Genomic DNA, 26,433 nt, shown 5'->3' with positions numbered 1-26,433 from the left:
CATTCATCAATTTGTTGATCTATTCCTCGAATGGATATTCAGTGTATGCTACATATGAGGCTGAGATAAGCAGTGAAGATAACTACTTAAGACATGGTAACTGCTCCTCATGACGGGGACTGACAATGGAAAACAATGTGAGGTAAAGCACTAAGTGATTGTGCAGATACCTCACAAAGCATGTGGATTTAGAAAGGTCTTTCAACTAGGACAGTCAGGGTTCTCTTCATAGGCAATGTATGATTCTGTTTTAAAGACTGAATTAAGATTTTGGTGGAGGTGAAGAGGAGAAAGACCTGTCCAGACAAGGGAATCTCCATAGCAAAGGACAGGAGAGAGACACCAGCCACATCGGAGAGACAAGCCTCAAAGATTCACGTGAAGTGGAGTGTTCATTTACTGGTCCATTTATAGACTCAGCAACATTCACTGAATGTCAACCAGGCGTCAGGAAATCTGCCAGCTCTGAAAATACTGGGCCATAAGTGATACAGGATCCATCTTTAAAGAATAATCTAGTCTACAGGCCACAAATAATTCATCGTTGTGAATAGGATAACAAAGTTTGTGGCTGAGTAGAGAAGTCTGGAAAAGTAAGTTAAGGCCAACATGGAAGCCCTCAAAAGCCATGTTCCTCCCCTTACGATCAGATAAATTCCCATTTTCTTAAACATTGGAAACTTTCTTTTTATAGTAAGTGCTATTTGGAACAATAGTAAAAATGACAGGATAGCCAGGTATGGTGGTACACATCTAAAGTCTTAGCTACTTGGGACACTGAAGCAATAGGACCACATGAGCCCAGGGATTCAAGATCAGCTTGAGAAACACAGACTTCATCTTTAAAAAAAAAAAACTCATCTTGTTTCAATACAATAAAGTATCAAATAATATTATTCTTTACCATTGATCTGTTCTATTGGGATATGACACAGATTCATGGAAATATTTCCTTAATGGTTTAGAGCTAATCAGAACAACTCTCCATAAAGAAAAAAATGGCCAATAAAAATTAAAAGGACACCCAGACTTACTTATTAAAGAAATGCAATGTAAAAACAATGAGCTCCAGAATTGCTGGGTACGGTTGTTTGGCTTGAGCACTGTGCAATGGTTGTCGACCAAGGGAGCAAGTGAGGTGGGAATTGAATTCTACTGACAAATTCCATGTCCTGGTCTGGCCTCTGTCTACCTAGTAGGTTGTAGAGATTGAGGAGAGGAGAGTGCTTTTCAAAAATTAATTCACCCAGATCTTTAAAAAAAATCACATAAAGGCACCTATGGGTGCCCACAAAGTAACATTTTCCACCTATTACTGGCAAAGATTAAAAACTTTTGTTATGTCTATAGCTGGTGAGAAATGCAAAGAAGGAGGCATTCTCTTGTATTGATTTCAGGAACTTTTGGAGTTTAAGTTGGCACTGGTTTTTTGGAAAGTGATTTAGCAAATATTTTTTTAAAATTTAGATTCCCACATCATTTGATCTAGGAATTCTAGTTCTATGAATTTATCCAACAGACATACCATGCAAATGGTATGCCCAGAGACAATATTCAGGGATGTTCTTAGCAACATCATTGGTAACAGGGAAACACCAAATGCTACCTACAGATTTGGTAGGAAATTCTGGTTAAAAATATTCTATGTCTTAGAATAATATGGAGCTGCTATGGAGATATCTGCATGTACTGAGAAGAAAAATATTCAGAACACCAATCACGTGTTAGACCCTTTACATATTACACTCTCATTTTTGCAGAAGTGGCATATGTGTTTCTACGGTTGTAGATTGCTAGAACGTTCTGGGAAGTTCACAAGTGACAGTGAGTAGTGATTTCTTCTGGGCAATAGTCCTAAGAGAGAAGGATGTAGGATTTTGACAACTAATTATATCTCCCATTTTATTATTTAACTATTTTTTAGGATAAGACAAAAACAAATAAAAAGGCTCTGGGACAGAGGAGTGTGCTGAAAGTTTGTCTATTGTGAGTACTTTTGGATTCCACACTTGTGCAAGGGAAGAGAGGGGAACAGAATTGGGCAGGAAAGAGGATAGACTGAGAATGTATCTCAACAAAGGCCTCTGGGAACCCCATTGAGACCTCCAAAGCTGGGGTGGCCCATTGGAGTTGTCTTGCGTTGGGGGACAAGGAAAGACTTGACAGACTCTGGCATCAACTCGTCAGTGGATGAGGCCCTCCCAGGAAGGGGATCTGGCCTGAAAAGAGGGTCTTCAGCTGGGATAATTCTGAGGAGTCCTAAAATGGGGACTGCATGGTACATTTTAACCCCACTTCTGTAGTAAAGTCCATTTTTCGCAGGCCAACCACAATTTGAATTTGTCACTAAGCCCCTCCCAATCAGTCCTTTCAAAGACAGTGGATACAGCTAAGGACAGCATGGAATTTGGCCCTTGCTTGACTCTGGTTTCCCGTATGAAAATATGAGCAACCTCATTTAATTGCTGTCTTCTTAAAGGCTTAACTTCTCATGTCAAGGCAATTTAAAAAAGAGGAAATGTCTTTCATATCAGAAACATCACTGCTCTTGTTCTGTTTTAAACCCTGCTTTCATTTATTGTTAAAAAACTCTTACTAAAGGGGTTTTAAACTTTTTGCTTTATTTGCTACATGCTCTGGGGAATTAAGGAGACTGAATTGTTCCTCTGGGTAGCACAAGAGTGAGGGATGCTTTGACTACACAGAAACCCTCGGTCTTTAGTAAAAATGTTGTCTTTTGAAGCTGAGGACGCACACCACCTTCCAGGGTTTTTATGTTAGTAATAGACCTGGCTTGTTTTGCCATCTCAATAAAGGGGTGAGTAATTAGAAAATAATGCAGCGGGCCTGGTGTGCAGGAGCGCACCGCATTGTAAATGAGTTTCTTTGGAGAATCTGGATGCTATCAAGACATAATGGAACCCAGCCTCCCTTTGGGAAACTAAATCATGCCTCTCGAGGGGTAGACAAAGGAAAGCGAACAAGGGCTTCTGAGTCTGTTGGTTTAGCAGGATCCATTCTGGTGCTGGATAGTAATGATACTTGGCTTCAAAGAGGTCTTTGTCCCTTCATAATTCCCTAATTCTCATTGTTATGGGAACCAGCAAACATCTGAAAGGCACAGATGAAGAAGGAATTAGGATGGTCTCCTGAGCAGGGCTCTAACGGAACCCACATTTTGTGAAATTGAGTTGAATATGAATTAGAAGCAAAAATGTCTACAAGTCAGTGTAATTATCAGTGTTAATCAAAGGTAAAAAGCCACCAAAGTAGCTTCCTTATTATAGGAAGGATCACCAAAAGGGGAAGGCCACCCCCAGCGATGGCTCAGAATGACATGTGGGAGGGTGGGAGGGTTGCTGTTGGTTTGGAACTGAGATGGGGGTGGTGGGGGAGGACACACAACTTCTCTCTGGGCTGTGTTTCCATAGCATTTTAGCTAACACCAAGAAAACCATGTGAGTTTTATTTGTCCATTTTAAAGAATGGTGGTTGTCCATGCTGGGGATGCTACAGCCTGCTCAGGTCACAACCCCCCTTCCCACCATGCAACCACCTTTCTATTCTTTTCTCCATGAAAATGAAGTTTCAGTGAACAAATTGACCAGTGAAGGGCCATTTTTTAACATTTTGCTTGAGTGTAAACTTATATTAGCTGAAGCAGGTAATGTAAAGCTGGGTTTATTGTTATTAATTATTAAGATACAAGCTATAATAACTGGTTGTAATCAGTTGATTAGACAACATCATTAAATGTACTTTTCAGTTCTTTGAGGTCAAATTGACACAATAAATCTCACAGTTTAAGATGTACAATTTATTAAAAATCCATCACTGTAATCAAACAACAAACATATTTGTCACCACCCCCAAGGTTTCCATTTGCTTCTATATATTCCCTCTCTCCTCACTCCCACATCTCCAGGCAGCCATTGCTCTGCTTTTTCTCACTGTATTTTGCATCTTAGTTTCCATTTATTGGATAAAGGGAATGGACTCTTCTGTGATTTTTGGAGGAGTCTGGATTCTCTCATTGACCATAATTACATTCCAATTCATCCATCCTATTGTGTGTATCTAGAGCTTTCTCCTTTTTATCTCCAAGTAATATTCCTTTGAATGAGCACACCACAATTTCTTTTTTTTTTTAATTTTTATTTTTTTATTATTCATATGTGCATGCAATGCTTGGGTCATTTCTCCCCCCTGCCCCCACCCCCTCTCTTACCACCCATTCTGCCCCCTCCCTCTTTCCCCCACCCCCTCGATACCCAGCAGAAACTATTTTGCCCTTATCTCTAATTTTGTTGAAGATAGAGTATAAGCAATAATAGGAAGGAACAAGAGTTTTTGCTAGTTGAGATAAGGATAGCTGTACAGGGAGTTGATTCACATTAATTTCCTGTGCATGTGTGTTACCTTCTAGGTTAATTCTTTTTGATCTAACCTTTCCTCTAGTTCCTGGTCCCCTTTTCCTATTGGCCTCAGTTGCTTTTAAGGTATCTGTTTTAGTTTCTCTGTGTTGAGGGCAACAAATGCTAGCTAATTTTTTAGGTGTCTTACCTATCCTCACACCTCCCTTGTGTGCTCTTGCTTTTATCTTGTGCTCAAAGCTCATTCCCCTTGTTGTGTTTGCCCTTGATCTAATGTCCGCATATGAGGGAGAACATACGATTTTTGGTCTTTTGGGCCAGGCTAACCTCACTCAGAGTGATGTTCTACAATTCCATCCATTTACCAGCGAATGATAACATTTTGTTCTTCTTCATGGCTGCATAAAATTCCATTGTGTATAGATACCACATTTGCTTAATCCATTCGTCAGTGGTGGGGCATCTTGGCTGTTTCCATAACTTGGCTATTGTGAATAGTGCTGCAATAAACATGGGTGTGCAGGTGCCTCTGGAGTAACCTGTGTCACAGTCTTTTGGGTATATACCCAAGAGCACACCACAATTTCTTTATCCATCCACCTGTGAATGGATATTTAGGTTGTTTTGGCTATTACACATAAAACCTGCTATGAACTTTCACAGGCTAGCCTTTTTATAGTCTTATATCTTCTATTATCTTGAGTAAATATTTAGAAGTAGAATGGTTGGAACTTATGGCAAATACGTTTTACATTTTAAGAACCTGCCAGACTGCTTTCAACGCAGTTGCACCTTGTTACCTCCCCATCACAGAGTCTGAGAGCAGTTCCACTTCTATCTACATCCCTGCCAACAGCTGCCATATGGTGATTCTAGTGGGTGGGGAACAATATCTCACTGTGGCTTTAATTTGCATTTCCTTGTTAAGCATATTTTCCTGTGCTTATTTCACATCTATATGTCTTTGATGAAATGTGTGTCCATATAGCTTCCCAATTTTTAATTGAGTTGACAGACTCAGAAGGAACACTCCAGATCAGACAGGATACCTGGTCTTACTTTCAGATCTGGTTCCAGTGTTAGCACGTGACTCTGAGCACAGACGTTGGCCTTTCCAGTTAAGGAAGTCAGGCCAACTCTCTGTAAGTCCTGAGTTGTGAGATTTGAGTGGTTTTGTTGTTGTTGTTGTAAATGTTTTGCATGTATTTTCCTATTCTGTGGCTTGCTTTTCCTAACACTTTTCAGAGGAGAAGTTTTTAATTTTGATGGAGTGTGATTTATTGCTTTCTTTCAAGAATTTTATAGTTTTGAATTTTTTTGCCATGTTTGAGAACTCTTTTCCAAAGTTATAATCATGAGGATTGTTTCCTAGTTTTAAGATGCTTCATAATCTTGGCTCTTACATTTAGGTCTATACCCCATTTTGAGTTGTTCTATGGTAAAGTAGGGGTTGAGGTTCCTTTTTAGAATTTTCATATGGCTATCTGGTTGTTTTTGCATCATTTATTGAAAATATTATCCTCTCTTCGTTGAATTGTCTTGGCACTTTTTCCAAAACTCATCTGACCATAAAAATATGAATTTAATGCCAGGTTCTCTATTACGTCCCTTTTCTCATTCATCTGTTTTTATGCTACAGCTACACTATAGCTTTGTAATAAGTCTTGAAATCAGGTAGTACAATTTCTTCATGTTTGTTTTCTTTTCTCCACTTTTCTTATATTCTAGGTACTTTATATTTCCATGTAAGACTTGGCATTAGCTTGTCCATATCCAGAAAAATACTTGGAGGGATTTTGACAATTTTTTTAAAAAAGAGAATATGAGATTTATTAGATATTAAATATAGAAATAAGACTAAGAAGGAAATAGCTCCCCTTATTTCTGTTGTTTCCTCTAGACCCTCCCACCCAAATTTCAATACAAACATCATTTTGCGTACATATGGCTAGCAAAGACCAAAAGGAGATAAAGCCTCCAAAGATGGCAGACGTTCAGCTTAGGGGCTGATGAGTGGGTCAGATGAGATGTCTCCCAAGGACTCACCGTCTAAGACCCGTCCAAAATCTTAACAATAGTCAGGATTCTAATCCATGGACATGGTATATTTCTCCATTTATTTGGATCACCTTTGTTTTCTCTCAATTAAAATATCAGGTATAATTGATTACTGGTTGATTATGATACACAGTATCTGGGTTTGAATTTAGAGTCTCTGCCTGGTAGGCAGGCACTCTATCCCTTGAGCCTTGCCCCTTTTTTGCTTTGGTTACTTTTCAGATAGGGTCTCCCGTTTTTGCCTGGGGCTGGCCTCAGACCTCGATTGTCCTACTATGGCCTCCCATGTACTGGAATCAAAGGCACCAACATACCTAGCTTGCTGGTTGAGACGGTGTCTTGCGAACTATCTGTCTGGACCTCTGTTCTTCTGATCTCTGCCTCCCACGGGTGTTGTTGAGCCACACCTCTGGTCCACTTTGCTCTGGTTATTTTAGAGATAGAGTCTCTCGAACTATTTTCCTGGGCAAAATAGAAGCTCACGATCTCAGCCTCTTAGGTAGCTAGGATTACAGGTGTGAGCTACCGGCACCTGGCCTTCCATTCATTCTTATCAACAGATGTTATCTTTTTCCCTCAGAGTCATATTACTTCAGATTATCTTAACAAGAGATTACAGGTTTCTTCAGAGATGACTGCCATTCAGAATTACCAAAAAACAAATTTCTCTTCACTAAAAACTCAACAAATAGAGATAGGCATGGGCTCATGGGAGGTATATACATGGTCTGGGAAAAAAATTCAAGTCACTGTTCAAAAGATAACTAAAACAAAAAGGGTTAGGGGTGTGGCTCAATTGGTAGAGCATCTGCCTAGAAGTCATGAGGCCCTGAGTTCAAACCCCCGCTGCCAAAAAAGCAAAAACGAAACAAAACTCAACAAAAAGAACATATATAAGGATGAAGTATATGTGTCAGAATTATTTTAGGCTGTCTCTGGGCAAAAAAATAAAATTAAGAAACACCTCATTAAAAAGCAGCCATGGATTTTTAACTGTTTGAAAAGTTGTAATAGAGGTCAATGGGTTTGTCTTTAAAATTCAATTTGGTGTTTGGGCAAGGTTGCTGTACAAAACAATAATGTCCAGGTGGGATAGGAAGACATGAGACTTCCACTGAAGCAGGAGAGTGGATGACCGCTGCTGAAGTGGAGGGACAGACACTAATCCCATAGACAAAAGTGAGATAAGAACAGAACATTAAAGTCAGAACCTGAGGGTACAGAGGCATCAGTAGAAGACACTCAAAGTGCCCATATTTAAAGGACATATCTGAATTGCCACAGAACAGGCCAGAGCCCAAGACAGCAGATAAGATAGGAAACAGGACATCCTGGATGTTTAAATGTCTACATTGAGTCTATGTCACAGGCTGGGCTACTACTACTTAAGTCATCTTTGCTAAAACCAGGAAAAAGTGACCTTAGGGTCCCAAATAGATGCACAGGCACTCAGTCTAGTTAATGAAATACGGGCTGGATTTTGGTCTTTCCCCTTGGCTGTGTGTTTTTGTGTGGCACACAGTAGTTAAAATAAACAAGTGGTCTTTTTAAGCTGAAGAAAATTCTAGAAATCAGAATTCCTAAATCATTTGGTTTGGGAGTGAGAGGATTAGAGTCAGCACAGTTTGGATACAAAGGTTCAAATAGAAAATTCCCAGCTGTCAGATATAGGTGTGTGTGTGTGTGGTGTGTGTGGGGTGTCAGGCCTGGCAGGGAGGCCCTGGGATGGAAGTCAAGGTACTATTGAGGCAAGTTAAGAGTGGAATAAACAGTTTTCTTTTTTATCTTATCTGAAGATACAAGCTGTATATCCAGAGTGTAGGTTCTAGGAGAGGGTCTGAAAGGCTGAAGAAGAGTGGTAACAAGGGTGCATGGGAAATGAATCAGTACCTTGACCTTCAGGAAGCTACACTTGGACACTGTCTTTTCTATTCCAAAGACCCTCATTCTTTAGTGATCTGCTTGAGTTGAGATATGGGAGAAACAAATGTGTGCTGGGGTGGGGGTGGGGAGCTGAGAACTGGCCTTTCATAGAAAAACTAAAACAAAGCCTTTGTTTGATTTGAGGTGACAACAGTAAAGAATAATCTTGAGTTCTGCCAGAAATGAAAGAGGACTTATCCACTTCTGCCCAATGTCTTAAAGCCTGGACAAGGAAACACTGCTGCTTTGTACCAGTTTATGAAGACCAAGTGAGGGGCTGGTGGAGTGGCTCAGGTGGTAGAGCACCTTCCTAGCAAGTGTGTAGGCCCTGAGTTCAATCCCAGTACCACCAAACAAACAAACAAACAAAAAAACCACGTGAGAATTTAAGGAGTTGTGGAAAGAGTTATAGGGTTCTATGACATTCAACATCTGTGACATTCAACAGAAGTTGTCCTTTTCTGTTCCAAGGACAAACAGAACTTAATGGGTCTTTTTTTCCTTTTAAACTCATGTAGCCATTGATTCTGACCCAAGGGACTTTGGAATAACTATCAAAGTGCCATAAAAGCTTTTTAACTGTTGTTAAAGCTTTTCTAATAATTACTATTTTTTTTCATTAGGCAAATATAGGGTATTTTAATTCATTACCAGAATTAACTGTATTATATATGGATTTTCAGTGAAAATTATCCTAGCATTAACTCTTTGCAACTTTAAGGGCTAGAACTTTAAGGACTTACTAAAAGGTTAGTCTGGTTTTTTTAAAGTCTGAAGTCTGATCTGCTGAACACCATCTTGCAAGATAGCACTTTCTAATACAGATTCTTGGGTTAAATATTTGCAAACACTAGATATCCTTGGGCAGAAATGTGAAATATATTTGCCCATTAAAAGTTCTGCAGGGTTTAAACTCCAGTGCCACAAGAAAAAGTTCTGCAGGTAGCTGGGCACAGTTGTATATACTTGTAGTTCCAGCAACTTGAGAGGCTGAGGCAAGCAGGAGACCAGCCTGGATAATACAGGAAGATTCCATGGGAGGAGGAGGAGGAGGAGGAGGAGGAGGAGAGAGAGAGAGAGACAGAACAGTGTTCTGTAGGAAGAGATGCTTTTATCTTTTTTTACGGTACTGGGGCTTGAACTCAAGACCTACACCTTGAGCCACTCCACCAGCCTTTTTTTGTGAAGGGTGTTTTTGAGATAGGGTCTCATGGAACTATTTGCCTGGGCTGGCTTTGAACCGAAATCCTCCTGATTGCTGCCTCCTGAGTAGATAGGATTACAGGTGTGAGCCACCAGCGCCCGGCAAGAGAAGCTTTTAGAACTTCATTTAGTTAAGAGTTTCATGGTATTATGTGGGCTGTAGATTGTTACTTTTACCAAACTTCCTTAAAACCTAATGGCTTAAATTAACAGTGAACCTGAAATTTGGGCAGGGCTCAGTGAGGAGGCGTGTCACTTCTGCACATGAGGTTGGGTAGGTACTTTGACTAGGGGGCTAGAGGATCATTTTCAGGATGGCTCACTTATCTGGCTGGCAAGGTGGTGGTGACTGTTTGCTGGGAGGTCAGCTACAACCTAGGGCCATGTGTGCCTCTCCAGGGGTTGTTTGGGTTTCCTCAGACCTGGTGGTGGGTTCTGCAAGGGAGTGTCCCAAGTGCCAGGAATGGAAACTTGCTAATTTCTTCCTTCCTTCCTTCCTTCCTTCCTTCCTTCCTTCCTTCCTTCCTTCCTTCCTTCCTTCCTTCCTTCCTTCCTTTTCTCTCTCTCTCTCTCTCTCTCTCTCTCCCTCTTTCTATTTCTCCTTCCTCCCTTTCTTTGATGGGACTGTGGTTTGAACTCAGGGCTTCATGCTTGCAAAGCAGGTACTTTACCATTTCACCACACCCCCAGCCTGAATAATTTCTTAAGCCCTGGGTCTGGAATTTGGTACAACATCACTTCTACTGCAGTATATTGGATAAGCAGTCTCAGATCCAAAATGCAAGAGGAGAGCACATAGACCCCTATTTCTTGGTGTGAGAGGTTTCAAAGAATATAGGGACTATATGTTAAAATTATACCTTCAGAGAAGTGTGCAAATCATAAGTGCAGTTTAGTGAAATTCCCATAGTACACTCACCCCTGTATTCAGCACCACAAGTACTCCTACGTCTTCTTCTAGTCTCTACCCACTCCAGATTACCAGCATCTTCAAGTCTAATACCAAACACTAATACAAGGATTCTCAACCTGAGTAATTCTTTGAGCTGCCTTACACATTGTAGGGTGTACAGCAGCATCCCTGGCCTCTGCCCACCAGATGCCAGTAGCATCCTGTCCCCTAGTTGTGACAACCAAAAATTGCCAGATATCCCATAGGGATGGTGGTGGTGGTGTGTAAAATCACCTCCATTTGAGAAATACTGGATTAGAAAGTAATATCTTTATTATTTGTTCAACTCCCATTCAATCATCTAGAATGTAAGTTCCAGGAGAAAGCATGGCTTTTTATTTTTGTCTGCTTTGATTTTGACTGATTCTTTGGTCCCTACAATATATTGTCTAGAATATAGTAGAAAACTGATGACTATCTGTTGGATGCATGAATGAATGAAAGGTAGTGATTCTAAATTGTTAAAGAGTCAACTCTGGAATGTATATTATTATTCAGTTGGGCCCTCAATCACAAATCATTTGACTAATTACTATTAGAAATGACCATTTGATGAAATTGGCATTGGTATAAAATACAAGAATACATTTGTCTCTAACAAGAAGCTGTCCTGGTTAATTTCCTCCTGTAACAATATGAAATATAAACCAAAGAAATAGAAAAGATTGCGAGTTCCCAGAAGAATAGGCAATATCTATGACTGTGTCAATAACTTAATGTAATAAGGCTCAAATTATGGTTTCTGATGAATGTGATTGTTTTTTGAAACAGAAATGCACAATAATAGGTTTTCATTAAAAAGCAAGGAGAGGTGGTAGGTCCTGGAAGATTAGAAGAGGAAAGAATGAAGAGTGTAAGACAGCAGACAAGGACTTGCAAGTTATTTATTTACAGTGGAAATCTGAACATTACTTGTGGAAGATGGTCACCGATACTATTTTGAAAATATTCCCCTTCTTCCCTCAGTGCCTGAGTCAGGCTTTTCCTGTCTTATTATGCAATCTTCCTTCCGTCTTTCCTTCCTTCCTTCCTTCCTGTACTGGGATTTGAACTCAGGGCCTCACACTTGCTAGGTAAGTGTTCCACCCTTGAGCCACATTCCCAGCTTTTTTTGCTGTACTTTATTTTTCAGATAAGGTCTCACTTTTGCCTGGATCCTCCTATCTCTGCCCTTGTTTTGCTGGAATTACAGGTAAGATCTGCCATACCTGGCTTGCTTTTTTGAGAAGGAGCTTTGCTAACTCTTTTGCCCAGACTGACCTCAAACTGAGATCCTTCCATTCTGCCTCTCTTGTACCAGGTGTCCATGCCACCATGCCAGGTCATCTTACTATGTCAATTTCTTCTTTTTTTTAACTATGTAAATTTTCTTAAGGATCACCCCAAGAATACTTTTCAGTGGGAATGGGGCTCTATGTGATAGATGTCTTTCTTTTGGGAATTCCTCATGGCATTTATTCACTGATCAGTCAAAAATATGTCAGATAATGAGCACAATTACCTTACTAGTAGATAAGACAATTAAAATTTGAGGCATAATGAAAACGGGCCCTTAGAGACCATCTGATCACTTGATGAAGGACTACCACAAAAATCTGACCTTAGCAGTTACCGTGTTCTCTAGATCACCCTCAACTGTTTCATCTCCCTGAAGCCACTGTGTTAAAAGCTACTCAAGAGGTGCAGATGGGAAGATCAAGTCTCAGGCCCACCTGGCCTTGAGAAAGGGGTGAGACCCTAGCTAAAAAATAACTAAAACAAGGGCTGGGGACATAGCACAGCCCTGAGTTCAAACCTCAGTACTGCCAAAAAAAAAAAAAAACAGTGAAATTCATGTGTAAGCCCCAAATTGTAGGAAGGATGTGACTTGCCCAATGTCACAGAGCTAATGACAGGACAAATAATTTTGAGCCAATGTCATAAACTATTACATCTAACATATATCTTATGATAGAACAAACGTAATACATAAAAATAAGGAGCAGCGGAGTAATGTGAAGACTTCTCATTTCTTCCCTGTGGTGCTGGGGATGAGCCCAGAATCTCATCCATGCCACGCAGGTGCTCTGTTACTGAGCCACACCCCCAGCTCCACAAAGGCTGTATCAGCCCTCAAGGGTCAGTTGCCAGGTGCTACTGCCCCTGGGTAACTCCCACGCAGCTAAAGTCTGAATGAAATAAGCTCAATATCGAGTGTTCAGTTACTTAAAGTTCAGAAGATGTTATGGTATCTATATTTTAAAACTGGAATTTGTACACTACTTGTAAAAGGAAGACGTATGTCTATAAAGTTTTTATTTTCTAATTTCTCAAGATTTGAAGTTAAGCCTTCTCATTACACTGCCAAGTGCATATGATTCATTTTCGTGGAAGTCACTAGGGAGGAGGAGAATTGGGAGTGTGTGTAATAACCCTGTATGCCGCAGGAGAGATGAATTAGAAGGGAGGATATTTTTAGATTCTTTTTTGAAACAACAACAACAAAGGAGTTTAAATTAAGGTGATTTGTTTACTTTTTTTGTTTTTTAAAATAGGAAAAAAAAATGACCAAAAATTTGATTTGGAATATTCTGAATGACACACAACTCTATTTTAGGAGGATAATCATCATAATTGCTGGTTACTTTCTTAAAATACCTGAAAAATTCCTTTCTAAAAATATAACTCCACAGGATAGAAAATGTATTTATACCCCGAGTACGTGTACACTGAAGGAATGCTACGTGTACCCGGTAGCATTTAAAGAACTAACTAGTAAATTTACTGTCTAAATTAGAAATAAGGAAGAAGGGAGGACCTAACATGTAATTTCTTTTACTAAGTATATAATTCTTTTCTTTTTCTTTTTTTTCTTTTGGAGGTACTGGTGTTCTACTACTTGAGCCATGCCCTCAACCCAATTCTTTTTTTTCATTTTCATTCATTCATTCAACACAAAATTATGGGCTAGGAAGACACCGGGCTAGATTTGGGAATACAGGGATGAGCACGACCCAGCTCCTGCCCTCAGAGAGCTTCTGGTCTGAAGGGAGAAATATGTGCATATCCTCACAAACACACACAGACATGTACATGGTCATGTACAAACACCCCCCCACATACAAATGTGTTCACACAACACACATGTTCACAGGATACATATACACACATTCACACACCAACACACAGGCACGCTCGTGCATAGACACGACATGTGTTTTCATGACATGAAAACACATGTATACATAAGTAGCCACGTGTGCATTCACACACATACATGCCCGGGTGCTAAGAATGTGGAGACAGTGAGTACAGCATATTTTTAAGTTAAGGGAGGAGAAAGACCGGCACAACAATCTTGTTCTGTGAGGCAAAGGAGACAATTTTAGTGGTATTGTTAAATGCCAGGGAGTTAGGCTTACCAAGGTCTGATTCAAGTTCAAATCTGCCATACAATAGTATGAGGCTGCAACCAAGCCATAATTCTGCTTCAGTTTCCCTATCTTTTATTTAGGGATCATCATAGTGCCTATCTCTTAGGGTTGGTATGAGGTTTAAGGGAGATGTGTGTAAACCATTTAGCACAGTGTGTGGCACAGAGTAAGCACTCACTACACAATAAATGTCTAATTTTTAAATGAAATCTGTATTATCGTAGAAAGATGTTTCCAGGTAAGTTGTGAAGAGAGTAGTCTCCTCTCCAGCCTGTTTAGTGAGAATGTCCTAGACTGTTTTTAGGACGGATAGAGCCAAAAATTGTGTATTAAATGAATACATGGTCACTGGTTAAACTTGGTTTTTAAAGTTCTAAAACTTTGGTCTCCACGTTGTTATACCCAAGCATGTATGTGTGTGACAATGTTTATGTGGTTATTCATGTGCATGCATGCATGTAGGAGTGTGCATGCGTATTGGTGCGTGTGTGAACATGTGTGTGTGTGAATACACTTGTATTTGGGTATCTGGGGTTGCATGAAAGCACAAATATGTAGGTATTAGGAAGTTTTGTTTATGTTTTTATGAAAACACAAACATGTAGCTATCATGGCCATTTTACTGAGAAAATCTGAATCTGTTTATAGGACATCTCACCCAGCATTATTAAACAATTACTGCGGCTCTAACTTCAAGTTGAAAATGTATAAGCTATTGTGTAACCCCACCAGCATTTTACCAAAGTGTGTTAGACTTGATTGTCTCATTAACAGGATACGGACAACATCACCTGATTCCCTTCATTGATACGGTGAGGAATTCATAAAATAAGAAATAAAAGTGGTCATTATACATATGAAAAGGCATTACATCACTAATAACCTGAGAATTGTAAATTAAAATGATAGTCTATTTTAGGGCTATTAATTTGACAAAGATTAAAAGGATGGATGGTACCTTGGTGTGCTACTGATGATGTGGCATAATTGAGACTCTCATACATTGTTGACAGAGGTTAAATTGGTATAACCAATCCTTTTAAGAGACCAAATTGGCAATATATGTAAAAATTTCATAGTTTTTGACTCATTAATACCACTTCTTGAATTGTATCTTAAGAAAATATAATCAGACAAACACACAAAGGTGCTCGTACATGCATGTTTATTGTGTTGGTGTTTATGATGATAAAAACCTGAGAACCACCTAAATGCCCATACTTAAATAAATTATGATATAACCAGACACTGGAACTCTACGCACCTACTGAAAAGGGTCAGACAGATGGATCTGTGCCAGCATGGAGAGATGTCCATGCTCTATAGAGAATGATACCATTTAAAAATATAAAAAGAGTATGTATACAAAAATGCGTATTCTTAACTGTTTAAAAACAGCTTTAGGGAGACCATAAAATTCCTCCTTCGTAAGTATATGATCTAATGATTTTTAGAGAATATATATAGTCGTGCAACCACAATTCAGTTATTTATTTATTTATTTTTTGAGGCAGGATTTCCCTATTTAGTCCAGGCTGGTCTTGAACTCCTGATTCTAGCACCTGAGCCTCAGTCTTCTGAGAGCTGTGCTTTACCACCCAGCTTCCCAATTTAGATTGTTTTTTTGTTGTACTGGACTTTGAACTCAGGGCCTCACACTTGCTAGGCTGGTACTCTATCACTTGAGTCACTCCTAGCCCCTAGAACTTTTTTTTATTAACTCTCAAAGTTGCTTATTTTCATAATCTTATTTTTTTGGCCATGTTTATTTTTATGCTAAAATAAAAAGCTTTCATAAGAGGTTCATTCTTTTTTCCGTAATATATGAGAAAATTTGTATGTTTTAAAGGTGTCTGGACTTTGTCTCTGCTTTGCTAGTGATTTTAAAAAACACTTTATTGAAGTATGATTGACAGACACAAAGCTGCTCATATTTAATGCTTTCAACTTGATGAACTTGGAGAGAAATATACATCCACATATACCCAGAGTTTATGCCATGAATGTGCCGATCACCACAACTTTACCTTCTAACAGTGGTTACACCAGGAGTGAATCTGAATGGGGAGAAGCCAGGAGGGGAGAATTACAGGCAGATTCCTGCATTACAATTCCTGTATCTGAATTATTTTAACAAGGATATACACATCATCTTTTAATCTGAGAAAACAGTAAAGGCTTTGCTATTTTGAAGAGAAAAACACCAAAGGAGGTGGGGAAGGAAACAGACATATACCCTTTGACCCAAATCTACTTCTGGTGATTTATACTAAGGAAATAACCAAATGTGTGGGAACAGGTTTGTATATAAAGATATTTATCAATGTTTTATTTAGAACAGAAAATTTGTTAATTACGTGAAGATCTCATGATGGAAGAGAACAATTACTAGTTGTACTAGAACCTGAAAAGTGCTGAATACAAATTTTATGTGTAGTACAATCTCATCCATGCGAGAAAAAGTTAATACATTGCCCAAAACGTCCTGTTTGGAAATAAAATATAACTTACCAATGGTTATGCTGGACTAGTGGAATTCTAATACTTATTTTATTCCTTGTGCATTTCTTCATTTTCTCCATAAATGACTATAATTAAAAACAGACTAATGATAGTACTGTTTTCATGGGTGTATACATTTGTCAAAACATAAAACTGCACACTTTAAATTTGTACAGTTCATTGTACATCAATTATACTTCAATAAAACTGTTTAAAAAAAACCCCCAAAACAACAAACCTAGGAGGATCTTGAGAAACCAAATCACTGCAAGCTGAGGGGTTTTGTTACATTTTAGGGCTGGAGGGCAAAGTAGTTGGGGGGGGCAGGCATTATTAAATAGCATCGCCTTGCTCCAAGTATCTCTGCTCATTCATGCACCAGGTCTGCCTTTCTAGTCCACATCAGGAATGTTACCAGGCATGGGGAACCCGTGATGAACAACACACCTCTGCCCTGGAAGAGGAGGGGAAAGGTCACCAGCTGACAGACTACGCCCACACAGCCCCAGCGGATTAGGAAGAGCAGAGCTCAGATCAGGTGGAGTCACTAAGGACGGTACCAGTCCATGGCTGTGGAGGAGGCCAGGAGGTTAAGTTACCCTCAAGGGAGTGTCGTGGTCATCATCCCAGAAATGCGCTTAAACAATTTTTATCCATTATGTCTATCTTCCCTGCACACTTAACTGAGCGTTTGCTGGTGCAGGCACCGTGCTAAGGGCTTACATCCATTTCTCTTTCTCTGGGTCTCTTTTGTCGGCACTGGGGTTTGAACTCGGGGCCTCACTCTGGCTAGACATGCGCTACCATTTGAACCACTCCGCCAGTCCTTCGTTTTTCTCTTGATCCTCGCCACAACCTGCAGGCAGGGACTATGAGGATTTTCATTTCACGAGAAAACTGAGGTTGGGAGAAGTTACCCACTCAAGGCCACAGAACTGTGGCTCCAAAGCCCAAGCTCACGGCCACCACCCGTCCTCCCGGCTTGAAAAAGTCCACTTTCTGGCCCCAACACGGACAGCTCAGCTTTCACGCTTTGCCGCTTTTTTTTTCAGATCCAGAATGGAGGCCACCACATCCGCCAGCACAGTCAAAAGGGTCGTGTCCATCGCTCGTTAAAGCCGTGAACTGACAAGGATGTGGGTCTTGGAGGGCAAACGCGCAACGTTAGTCACGGACGAACGAGCCGGAGCATCCACCACGCGACCCGTACCAGGCGCCTGGGGCCGCCCAGCTGGCGGGACCCAGCGCGCGTGCGCGGGGCCAGAGGGCACGCCCTCGCGAGCACGCGGCGAGCGCAGTGCGCGGCCGGGGAGCGCGGGCGCGCGGCGGAGCGGCGACGGCGTCGGCGTCGGCGCGCGCTCCAGGCCGCGGCTGTGTGGGCTGGGGAGGGAGCGAGGCGGTGGCGGCGCCCCAGAGCCGAGGGGACGCGCGGGCCTCGCGAGGCAGGAGCAGACGGCGGTGGCTGAGAAGACTCAAGGCCGAGGCAGGAGAGCTCAGCCTCTCCCTTGCGCGCCTCAGAGGCGCCGGTCACTTTCCCCGCCCGGACTAGCTGCAGCCCCTGGAGACTTCACCGTGACGCGGGCCTAAGGCGCTGCGGCCGCGATCATCCGGGCTGTTCCGACCCGTCGGGCCGGGGCGGGTGGGGACGAGTCCGGGCAGGTGCAGCCCTCAGAGGGCCGGCGGGGCGAGGCGCCCCCCGCCCCCCGCGCAGCTTGCGGGCAGGGCTCGGAGCGGCCGCCCGCGCGTCCCCCGCCGCGGGCCGGAGCCGAGTCGCCGCCCCGCCTTCTCCGGGGACCGATCGCCCGCCCGCCCGGCGGGAGCAGCCGGGACCCCGCGCCCGGGCTCGCGCGGCAGAGGAGGGCGGAGAAACTTTGCCTTTCATTGTTGTCTCTAGCCCTTAAGTGCGGGGAACCCACCGTTGGGAGGAAAAATGTCCTTCTTCAATTTCCGTAAGATCTTCAAGTTGGGGAGCGAGAAGAAGAAGAAGCAGTACGAACACGTGAAGAGGGACCTCAACCCCGAGGAGTTTTGGGAAATTATAGGAGAACTGGGCGACGGAGCCTTTGGGAAAGTGTATAAGGTAAGAGGGAGAAAACGGGAAGTTGCGCTGGCCCGGAATGGCACGGGGACTGTTCGCTCCCCAGTCCCTTTTCCTGTCGCTTGCCCGGTCTTTTGACTTTGCACGGTGGAACTTTATTTAGCTTATCATCCAAGGAGTGGCTCAGGGCGTAGAATTTAGGGCTGAACACTCTGTGGCCTGGATGGAGTTTAAACTGGGAACAGACTACTGCTCCCCAACTTCAGGAGGAACGAGTGATGTTTTTAATTGATGGCAGGGGTCTGCGTGTGGCCAAGTATTTGAAAATCGGAAGCTCATTCCACTTTTCAGTGTATTTGTGTTTGTGTCCCAAGTGCATTTGCCGGCGTGTTTGTACTAAAACAGTCTTTTTGGAGAGCAGGATTTGTGTTTGTTAGCATCTACAGTTAATGCGTAAGCATTCTTGGGATCAGAGTAAGGTGAGTGCCACTTGGAGTCTATTCTCAGTTGGTTGCTTGGCCGCTATAAAGTGGCAGTGGAATTTCTGATCAAAAATTTCCAGAGGAAAAGCTACATGTGGTCCTAGTTTCTACATATAATTGTAATAAGCATTGGCTTATTACAATACTTAGCACAATACTAGTGCTTGAGAAATTTGCAAAGAATACAGATTCATCCATATTTATTTCAGTAGAAGGAGGTTTGGTGTTTCAACCTGAAGGCATTAATCTTAACTGTTTACACTTTTAAGGAGCATATGAGTGATGTCATTGGAGTATTTTCATCCTAAAGGGTGAGGTTTTTATGAGGCACGGTTTAGGGGAAGGACCCACAGGGTTGCCTAGAAGTGAAAACATAAATACAGGACTTCTCAGTTTTGAAGCACTTTTGCATAATTTAATTCTCATAAAAATCCTGGGAAGTAGGCAGGTCAGTATCAACATTTCAGGACTGAGAAACCGTTCATAGTCACACAAGTCACAGTCACAACTTGAACTCAAGTCTTCTAACCCCATATGTAGTATAGGGTCACTATAAAATGATAGCGTTTTTCCTACTTTCTAAGCACCATTACACTTCTGCCTTTCCCTTCAGTGTATCTTGTTAAAACCCCAGTTATGTGCTTTCAAAATACATTCACATGGCTGCTATAGCACTTGTCACGTACTATAGCTGATATGTTCATGTTTCCATAATAAAATTGGGGACAGAGTTATACATTTGGGTCCATCTGTTGCCTGAGCACATGCATCTCTCTATGTAGTTGTTGAAATGAAAGAGTGTATGTTACCTACATATGAATGCTATTGAAGGTTGGCAAAGCAAACTTAAGTGTGTGGAGGTTAAAATGTGATTTCAGCAAGAGCTTGTGGTATAAGATGCAAGTAGGAATGGAAGGTCACTGGGAGTCAAGAGTTGGCTGTCACAAACCAGCTTTGTAGTCTTGGACAAACCACTTAACTTCTCTGGACCTCCATTGTCTTAATTGTAAAATCATAGATTTCCCTAAAAGTTTGTTTAGATTCCTTTACCTCTTAACATTCTGTGAGTTTTTGGTTAGTTAGGAAAGGCAAAAATAAATTCTCAAGGATCTTGAGATCCTGGATCTTGTAGTGAGAAAGAAGGTGGTAGGTGGTTATGGGCAGTTTTCATGGTGTGAATAACAGCATAGTATTTAGAGCACAGACTTTGGAGTTAGAATAATTCGGGCTCCCTCACTCAATAGCATTCTGTGACTTTGGGCAAGTTACTTCTTTGTTCTGTGCCTGACTTTCCTCTTCAGTAAGGCCTGCTCCTAGATTTGTGAAAAATTAACAGAGAAGCATGGTGCTGGTGGCTTATGCTTGTAATCCTAGATATTAGGGAGACTGAAATCAGGAGGATGGAGGTTACAGGCCAGCCCAGGCAAGTAGTTCGAGAGACCCCAATCTCCAAACTAACCAGAGCAAGATGGACTGCTTTGCAAGCACAAAGCAAGCCCTGAGTTCAAACCCCAGTCCCACCAAAAAAAAAAAAAAAAAAAAAAAAAACACTTGGAAAGGGTTCAACAAATAGTAGAAATTACTATTACTATATCTAGAACTCATGGAAGCAAAATATGGGATGGGGCAAAAAAAAAGGGACTAAGAAGATTACAAACCATTTTTGTGTTTCCCATGGCATAGGCAGACTGTGGTTTTCCTTTGTATTAACTCTTTCTGCAAAGTGTACAGTGACACATCAATTGAAAATTTTATGAAAAATGGGCGGCTTACTCCATGCACTTCAACACTCTAAAATTGTGCCTAGGATAATTTTTGTGGGCTCGATGATTGTGTTTTATTGTGCATGGGTTCTTTGTGTCTTTTATATATGTGTGTAAATATATTTCAGTACTTGTGCTTCTGAGGAGCCAGGTATGAGATTTTTTTTTAAAAAGAAAATTTAAAATTTAAACTTATCTGACATTTTGACCTCTTTTCACTAAAAGTGCTTATTTTTAAAATTCTTTAATTATAAATTTAAATGAGGGAAATTGCAACTTCTTTTTTCCTTTCTGTTTTCTTGGTGGTACTTGGGATTGAACACAGGACCTTGCAAACAAGTAAATTTTTTATATAGGTCACAAAACTGCCAAACCTTAATATTGAATGTGGTAGTAATACAATGGAAAACTATTTGTAAACTCCATTCTAGCTATCATTTACTCATGGAAATTGTTAATGGCTACAAAGATTAAATTGTAACTAGGAAATCATGTATATTTAGTTGATTTGAATCACGTTTCCATCATATTGTTGTATTCCTTCCACTTAACTCTTAACAGAGTTACTTCCTAATATGAAAAACTTCATTATTTTAAATTTATTTTCTTTTTAATGTTGTATTATTTTGTCATATAAATGAAGATGTGTAATATTCTTCACAATATTTTATCTTTGGGTTTCTGTTATGTTTAACAGAAAAAAAGGGGTGTCAAAAATTATTGCATGTCTAGAAAGCTGTTTTATCTGTTAAAAACAGTTGAAGCTGAACTGGCTGTGTGCTAGATGAAAGTGATTCTTTTTATGATAGCTCATAGATGTGTGCCTTTTAAAAAGTAGTGAAAAATTTAACTTTTACATTGAAAAGTACAGAAGAATATATGTACATTTAGCAGGTAATGAAGTAAATTTATATTAACAACATCAGGGTTAAGGAATTCTGCTAGCCCCTGCCTCCTTCCTACCTCCTTTTTGAATCTGACCCCTCTTTTCCCCTAAAGGAATCCTACTATCCTATCTTTGCTTTTTTTTAGTTTACTATCTAAATGTGTATCCCTAAATCCTATGAATTTAATTTATAAAAATGGAAAGTGTATTTTATTGTGTCTTCTCTTTCACAATCAGAATTATGTTTGTTACATTGTCTTTGTTATCATCTAGAACTACAGTTGGTTCATTTTCGTTGTTGAATTGTATTCCATTCTATGATTATATCACCAGTTATTTACCACTGTGCTATTAATGGACATATCAGTTGTTACACACAATGCTGGTGCACATATGTATGAGTTTTACAGAGACTTAACCTTGAAGTGGAATTGCTGGGTTATAGAGTAGTATAACTTTAATTTTACTAGATGAGACCAAATGAAACAATTTGTGTTGCCATTGGCTGTATAGGAGAATGTCCTTGTTCTGCACTATTGCCAAGGTTTCATATTACCAGAATTTTTGGCAATCTGATGGTATGTTATCTTTATCTTTCTCTGATTATTAATAAGAAATTCTTTTTGTATGTCTATTGGTCATTTGAATTTTGTGTTTGTTCCATTGTTCATTTTTCTTTTGGTATCTTCTTCTTGTCTGTTAAGTGTGTGGTGTTTTTGGGGGCTTGATATAAGTAATCATGAATGTAATCTTTTGAGTAAGGCTGTTTTTTGTATCATGTGAGTGAGAGTCATCCATGTTGTTGCATGTAGTTAATAGTCATTTGATCTTTTTCCTTATTTTTTATTTTATTGTTTGGAATGCTATAGTTTATCCATTCTTTTGTTGGTAGACATTCGAATTATATCTTCTTGTACATTAATAGTAAGACTCATCAGTATTTTTGTACTTTTGTTTTGGTGCACATCTTTGTTCATTTCTGTTGACTATGTACCTGAGAATGGGTTTTGTAGCTCATAGGACGTACATTTTTTTTTAGCTTTAGAAGATACTGCCAGTCTTCCAAAGTGTTTATACCAGTTTACACTCCTATACTAGGGTATTAGGAGTGTTTTAGTCCATTTTCTATTGCTATGACTGATTACCACAGACTTACCAATTTGGTTTTTTTGCTGATGGTCTTGGAGGCAGGGACATCGCAGAACACCAATATCTGCTCAACGCTGGTAAGAGCCTTCATGTTACTTCATAACATGGCAAGGAATATCTCATGGAGACAGAGCTAGGGTGTCAGGCAGTGTTGGCTTTTTAGAATAAAACCACTCCCTTGATAACCTATGAATCCATTAATCCATGAGAGCAGAGCCTTTATGACCTAGGTACCTCCCAAAAGTCCCACCTTCACATACCATTAACATGAATTTGGGGTTAAGTTTCCAGCACACGAAGTGTGGGGGACACACTCAGACCACAGCAGGAACTTTTCCCAGTTGTCCTGTATCCTCACTGACACTGGTATTTGCTAGCTATTCTGTTCACCGTGGGTTGTTTTATTTACGTTTCCTAATGACTAATGAAATTGAGTGCCTTTTTATGTACATACTTACTTGATCTTTGGGTGACCTTTGTGAAATTCCTTGTTAAGTCATTTAAAAATAGCTTTATTGAAGCATAATTTATATGCCACAAAATTCACCCACTATAAGTGTTTAATTTTATGAGTTTTAGTAAATTTATATAGTTTTGCAACCATAACCACAATCAAGTTTCAAACCATTTTGTCATACCCAAGAAGTTCCCTTGTGCACATTTTGCAGTTAATCCCTGTTCCCACACGCAGCCCAACCAGTCAGCCCTCATTTGCTTTCTGTCTCTACAGTTTGCCTTTTCTAGACATTTTATGTATTCTTATTTGTGTGACTTTTTTCATTTAGCACAGGGTTTCAAAATGTTGGCATGATGGACATTTTGGACCAGATGATTTTTTTGTGGAGGGCTCTCCTCTGTGTCATGGGATGTTTAGCCGCATCCTTGGTCTCTACCCACTAGATTCCAGTATCACCCTCTCCCCATGTGACAACCCACAGAGAGACTGCCAGATGTCTCCTGGAAGGCAAACTCCCCCTTAGTTAAGAACTACTGATTGAACCACTCGTTGAACTCAGTGTTTGTGGAATTCATCTGGGTTATTTCTTTGCCCATTAAAAATTGTTATCTTTTCCTTAATGATTTGTCAGATATGAGTCCGTTGTCTGCAGTGTAGCTTGCTTTTCATTTAATTCTTCCTCCCCCATTGTTAGAGGCTTATAAAAATGGAAAATGAATATATTGGAAAACAGAGAACTTTCATGGTGATTTTTTTTTTCTGATGTACTAGCGCTCGAACTCAGGGCCTACACTTTGAGCTACTCCACTAGTCCTTATTTTGTGATGGGTTTTTTTGAAGAACAAATCTGAATTTTATTTTCTTAAAAAAAGAAAGATGAATCATTTTTAGCAGTAGCTAAAAATAAGTAGATAATTTTATCTCAAAGTTATGGGAAAAAAATGTTAAAACCAGGATAGTTGTTTTATGTTTCTGTGTTTCCTATTAACCTTTTGTTTTTTATCTGTAAGTATATAACCACTGAATGTACATGTAGAGAGTGAAAACAGAATATTTAGTTGTTTCTTGTTTGTTTCGTCTATTTTGTAAGATGATCATCACTTCCAGCTTACCAGTTTATTATCTTACACTTTTTCCTATTAGTGTTGGAATATTAGTTAATACGATTTTTTTTGAAAAAGTATTTGAATCAATCCTCCCTCCCTCCCTTCTTTTCTTGTTATATCATGACTTGAAAAGTGTGAGAAAAGTTAATAAATTTCATTTCCCTTTGTGTGTTGTCTCTTTAGAATCTCAGTTTTGAAGAAATACACTAGAAATCAGGGTAGCTTTTTTTAACTTGCAAAGTAAATACTTTATTTTCTGTTGGTATATTGTATGTTGTTAACACTCACTTAAAAATTTAAAGGTCTGTGTGTGGCTTACTAGCATTCAATGACAAAGTGATGTTGTGTAATTTGTTTCAGGATATACTGCCAAAATTTCATAAAGAATGGCAAGGAGCTAATAATACCGTATCTAATTTGAATCTTTAAATCATCTTGATAGAACCTTTAGATTTGCTGGGCACCTTTTTTTTTTTTTTCAGTCCTAAGGTTTGAACTCAGGGCCTGCACCTTGAGCTGCTCCACCAGCCCTTTTTTTGTGATAGGGTCTCTCGAACTGTTTGCCTGGGCTGTCTTCAAACTGTGATCCTCCTGATCTCTGCCTCCTGAGTAGCTAGGATTGCAGGTGTGAGCCACCAATACCTGGCTCCAAAGGATTTTTTTTTTTTTTTTTGCAGCATTGGATTTTGAACTCAGGGCTTCACACTTACTAGGCAGGCATTCTTACCACTTGAGCCACTCCCGTCAGCACTGGCTGCTTTTTCCTAGTCTGTGATAGTACTGTCTTCTCTGATTACTAATGGGTAAGCTCCTTTTCTGTTTATTGGCCATTTGGATTTCCTCTTGTCTGAAGTGTTTATTAAAGTCTTTTTAGTTCTTTTTCTTTTTCTCATTGACTTATGGAAGTCTTTATATATTCTGGATATGAATGCTTTGTTAGCACAGATTCTTTAACTTTGCAGTTTGTCCTTTTACTCTCTGTATTAGGTCTTTTTTTTTTGCATAGACATTTAAAATTTTAATTTAGTATAATTTATTAACTTTTTCTTATCTGATTAATGCTTTTTTTTGTCTTGAGAATTACTTCCCTACCTGAGGAAGTAATGATGTTCTCCTGTAAGACCTTCTTAAAGTTTTATAGTGTAAGTTAGGGTTCCAATTTAATTCTTTCTGTGTAGATACCCACTTGTGCCTACACCATTTTCTGTGAAGACTATCCTTTCCTTATTGCTGTGCATGGCCTTCATCATGTATTCGGTGGCAATTGCCTGTGGTAGATATCTGTGACTTCACGACATTTTTTATTTCTTTAGGATGAATTATTGGGGCAAATGATTAATTATTAAACTTACTGGAAAATTATTCTAGGAAGGTTGTGAAAATTTATTTACTTTTTCAAGTCTTTTTTTTTTTTTTTTTGTCAGGGTCTTGCTATGTAGCTCATAGCAAGAACTATGAATTCCTGCTTCCATTTCCTAAGTGCTGGGGCTGGGATTACAGGTGTATACAGTATGTCCATCTTTTTTTCTATTTTTTTAAATTGTGGCAAAATACATACAATATTTGTGACCTTTTCTTTTTGGTATTGGAGATTGAGCCCAGAAACATTACCATCTTGACTATTTTTAAATATGTAGTTTAGTGGTATTAAATATAGTAAAAAAGTTGTCCAACCATCAGTCTCTGCAACTCTTTTCATCTTAAAAAACTGAAACTCTTTACCCATTAAACAGTAACTTCCCATTTCTCCTTCCTCCCAGCCCTTGGCAACCAACGTTCTATTTTTCTTTTTATGATTTTGTTATCTCTAATTACCTCACATAAGTGGAATCATACAATAATCATTTTCTGACTCGCTTGTTTCAAATGGCATAATGTCCTTCAGGTTCATCCATCTTACAACATATGCCATAATTTATTTCTTTTTAAGGCCAAATAATACTTCATTAATCCATTTTGCCTAGCCATTAATCTGTTGATGACACTTGGGTTCTTTCCACATTTAGCTGCTGCGAACGAATGTTAATGAACACATATCTCCATGAGCTCCTCTTTTCTATTCTTTTAGGATATATACTCAGAAGTGGAGTTGTTGGGTTATATATTAATCTATTTTAAATTTTCAAGG

At 39.7% G+C, this 26,433-nt stretch overlaps 1 protein-coding gene across 2 annotated transcripts in view; it reads left to right on the top strand.

Moving 5' to 3' along the window:
* Positions 1-18,195: 18,195 nt before the first annotated feature.
* Positions 18,196-26,433, top strand: part of Slk (STE20 like kinase) — a 49,827-nt gene continuing 41,589 nt past the window's right edge. The window contains exon 1 of one of the 2 annotated variants that reach the window (XM_020161807.2): positions 18,196-18,504. In XM_020161807.2, the coding sequence (XP_020017396.1) occupies positions 18,355-18,504 (150 nt within the window). In that variant the 5' untranslated portion in view covers positions 18,196-18,354. The remainder of the gene's footprint in view (positions 18,505-26,433) is intronic. The other variant, XM_020161806.2, reaches the window with a different exon arrangement.

This window comes from Castor canadensis, chromosome 7, assembly GCF_047511655.1.
Source record: "Castor canadensis chromosome 7, mCasCan1.hap1v2, whole genome shotgun sequence".
NCBI classification, from domain to species: domain Eukaryota; kingdom Metazoa; phylum Chordata; class Mammalia; order Rodentia; family Castoridae; genus Castor; species Castor canadensis.
This window is presented reverse-complemented; position numbering and strand designations above follow the sequence as displayed.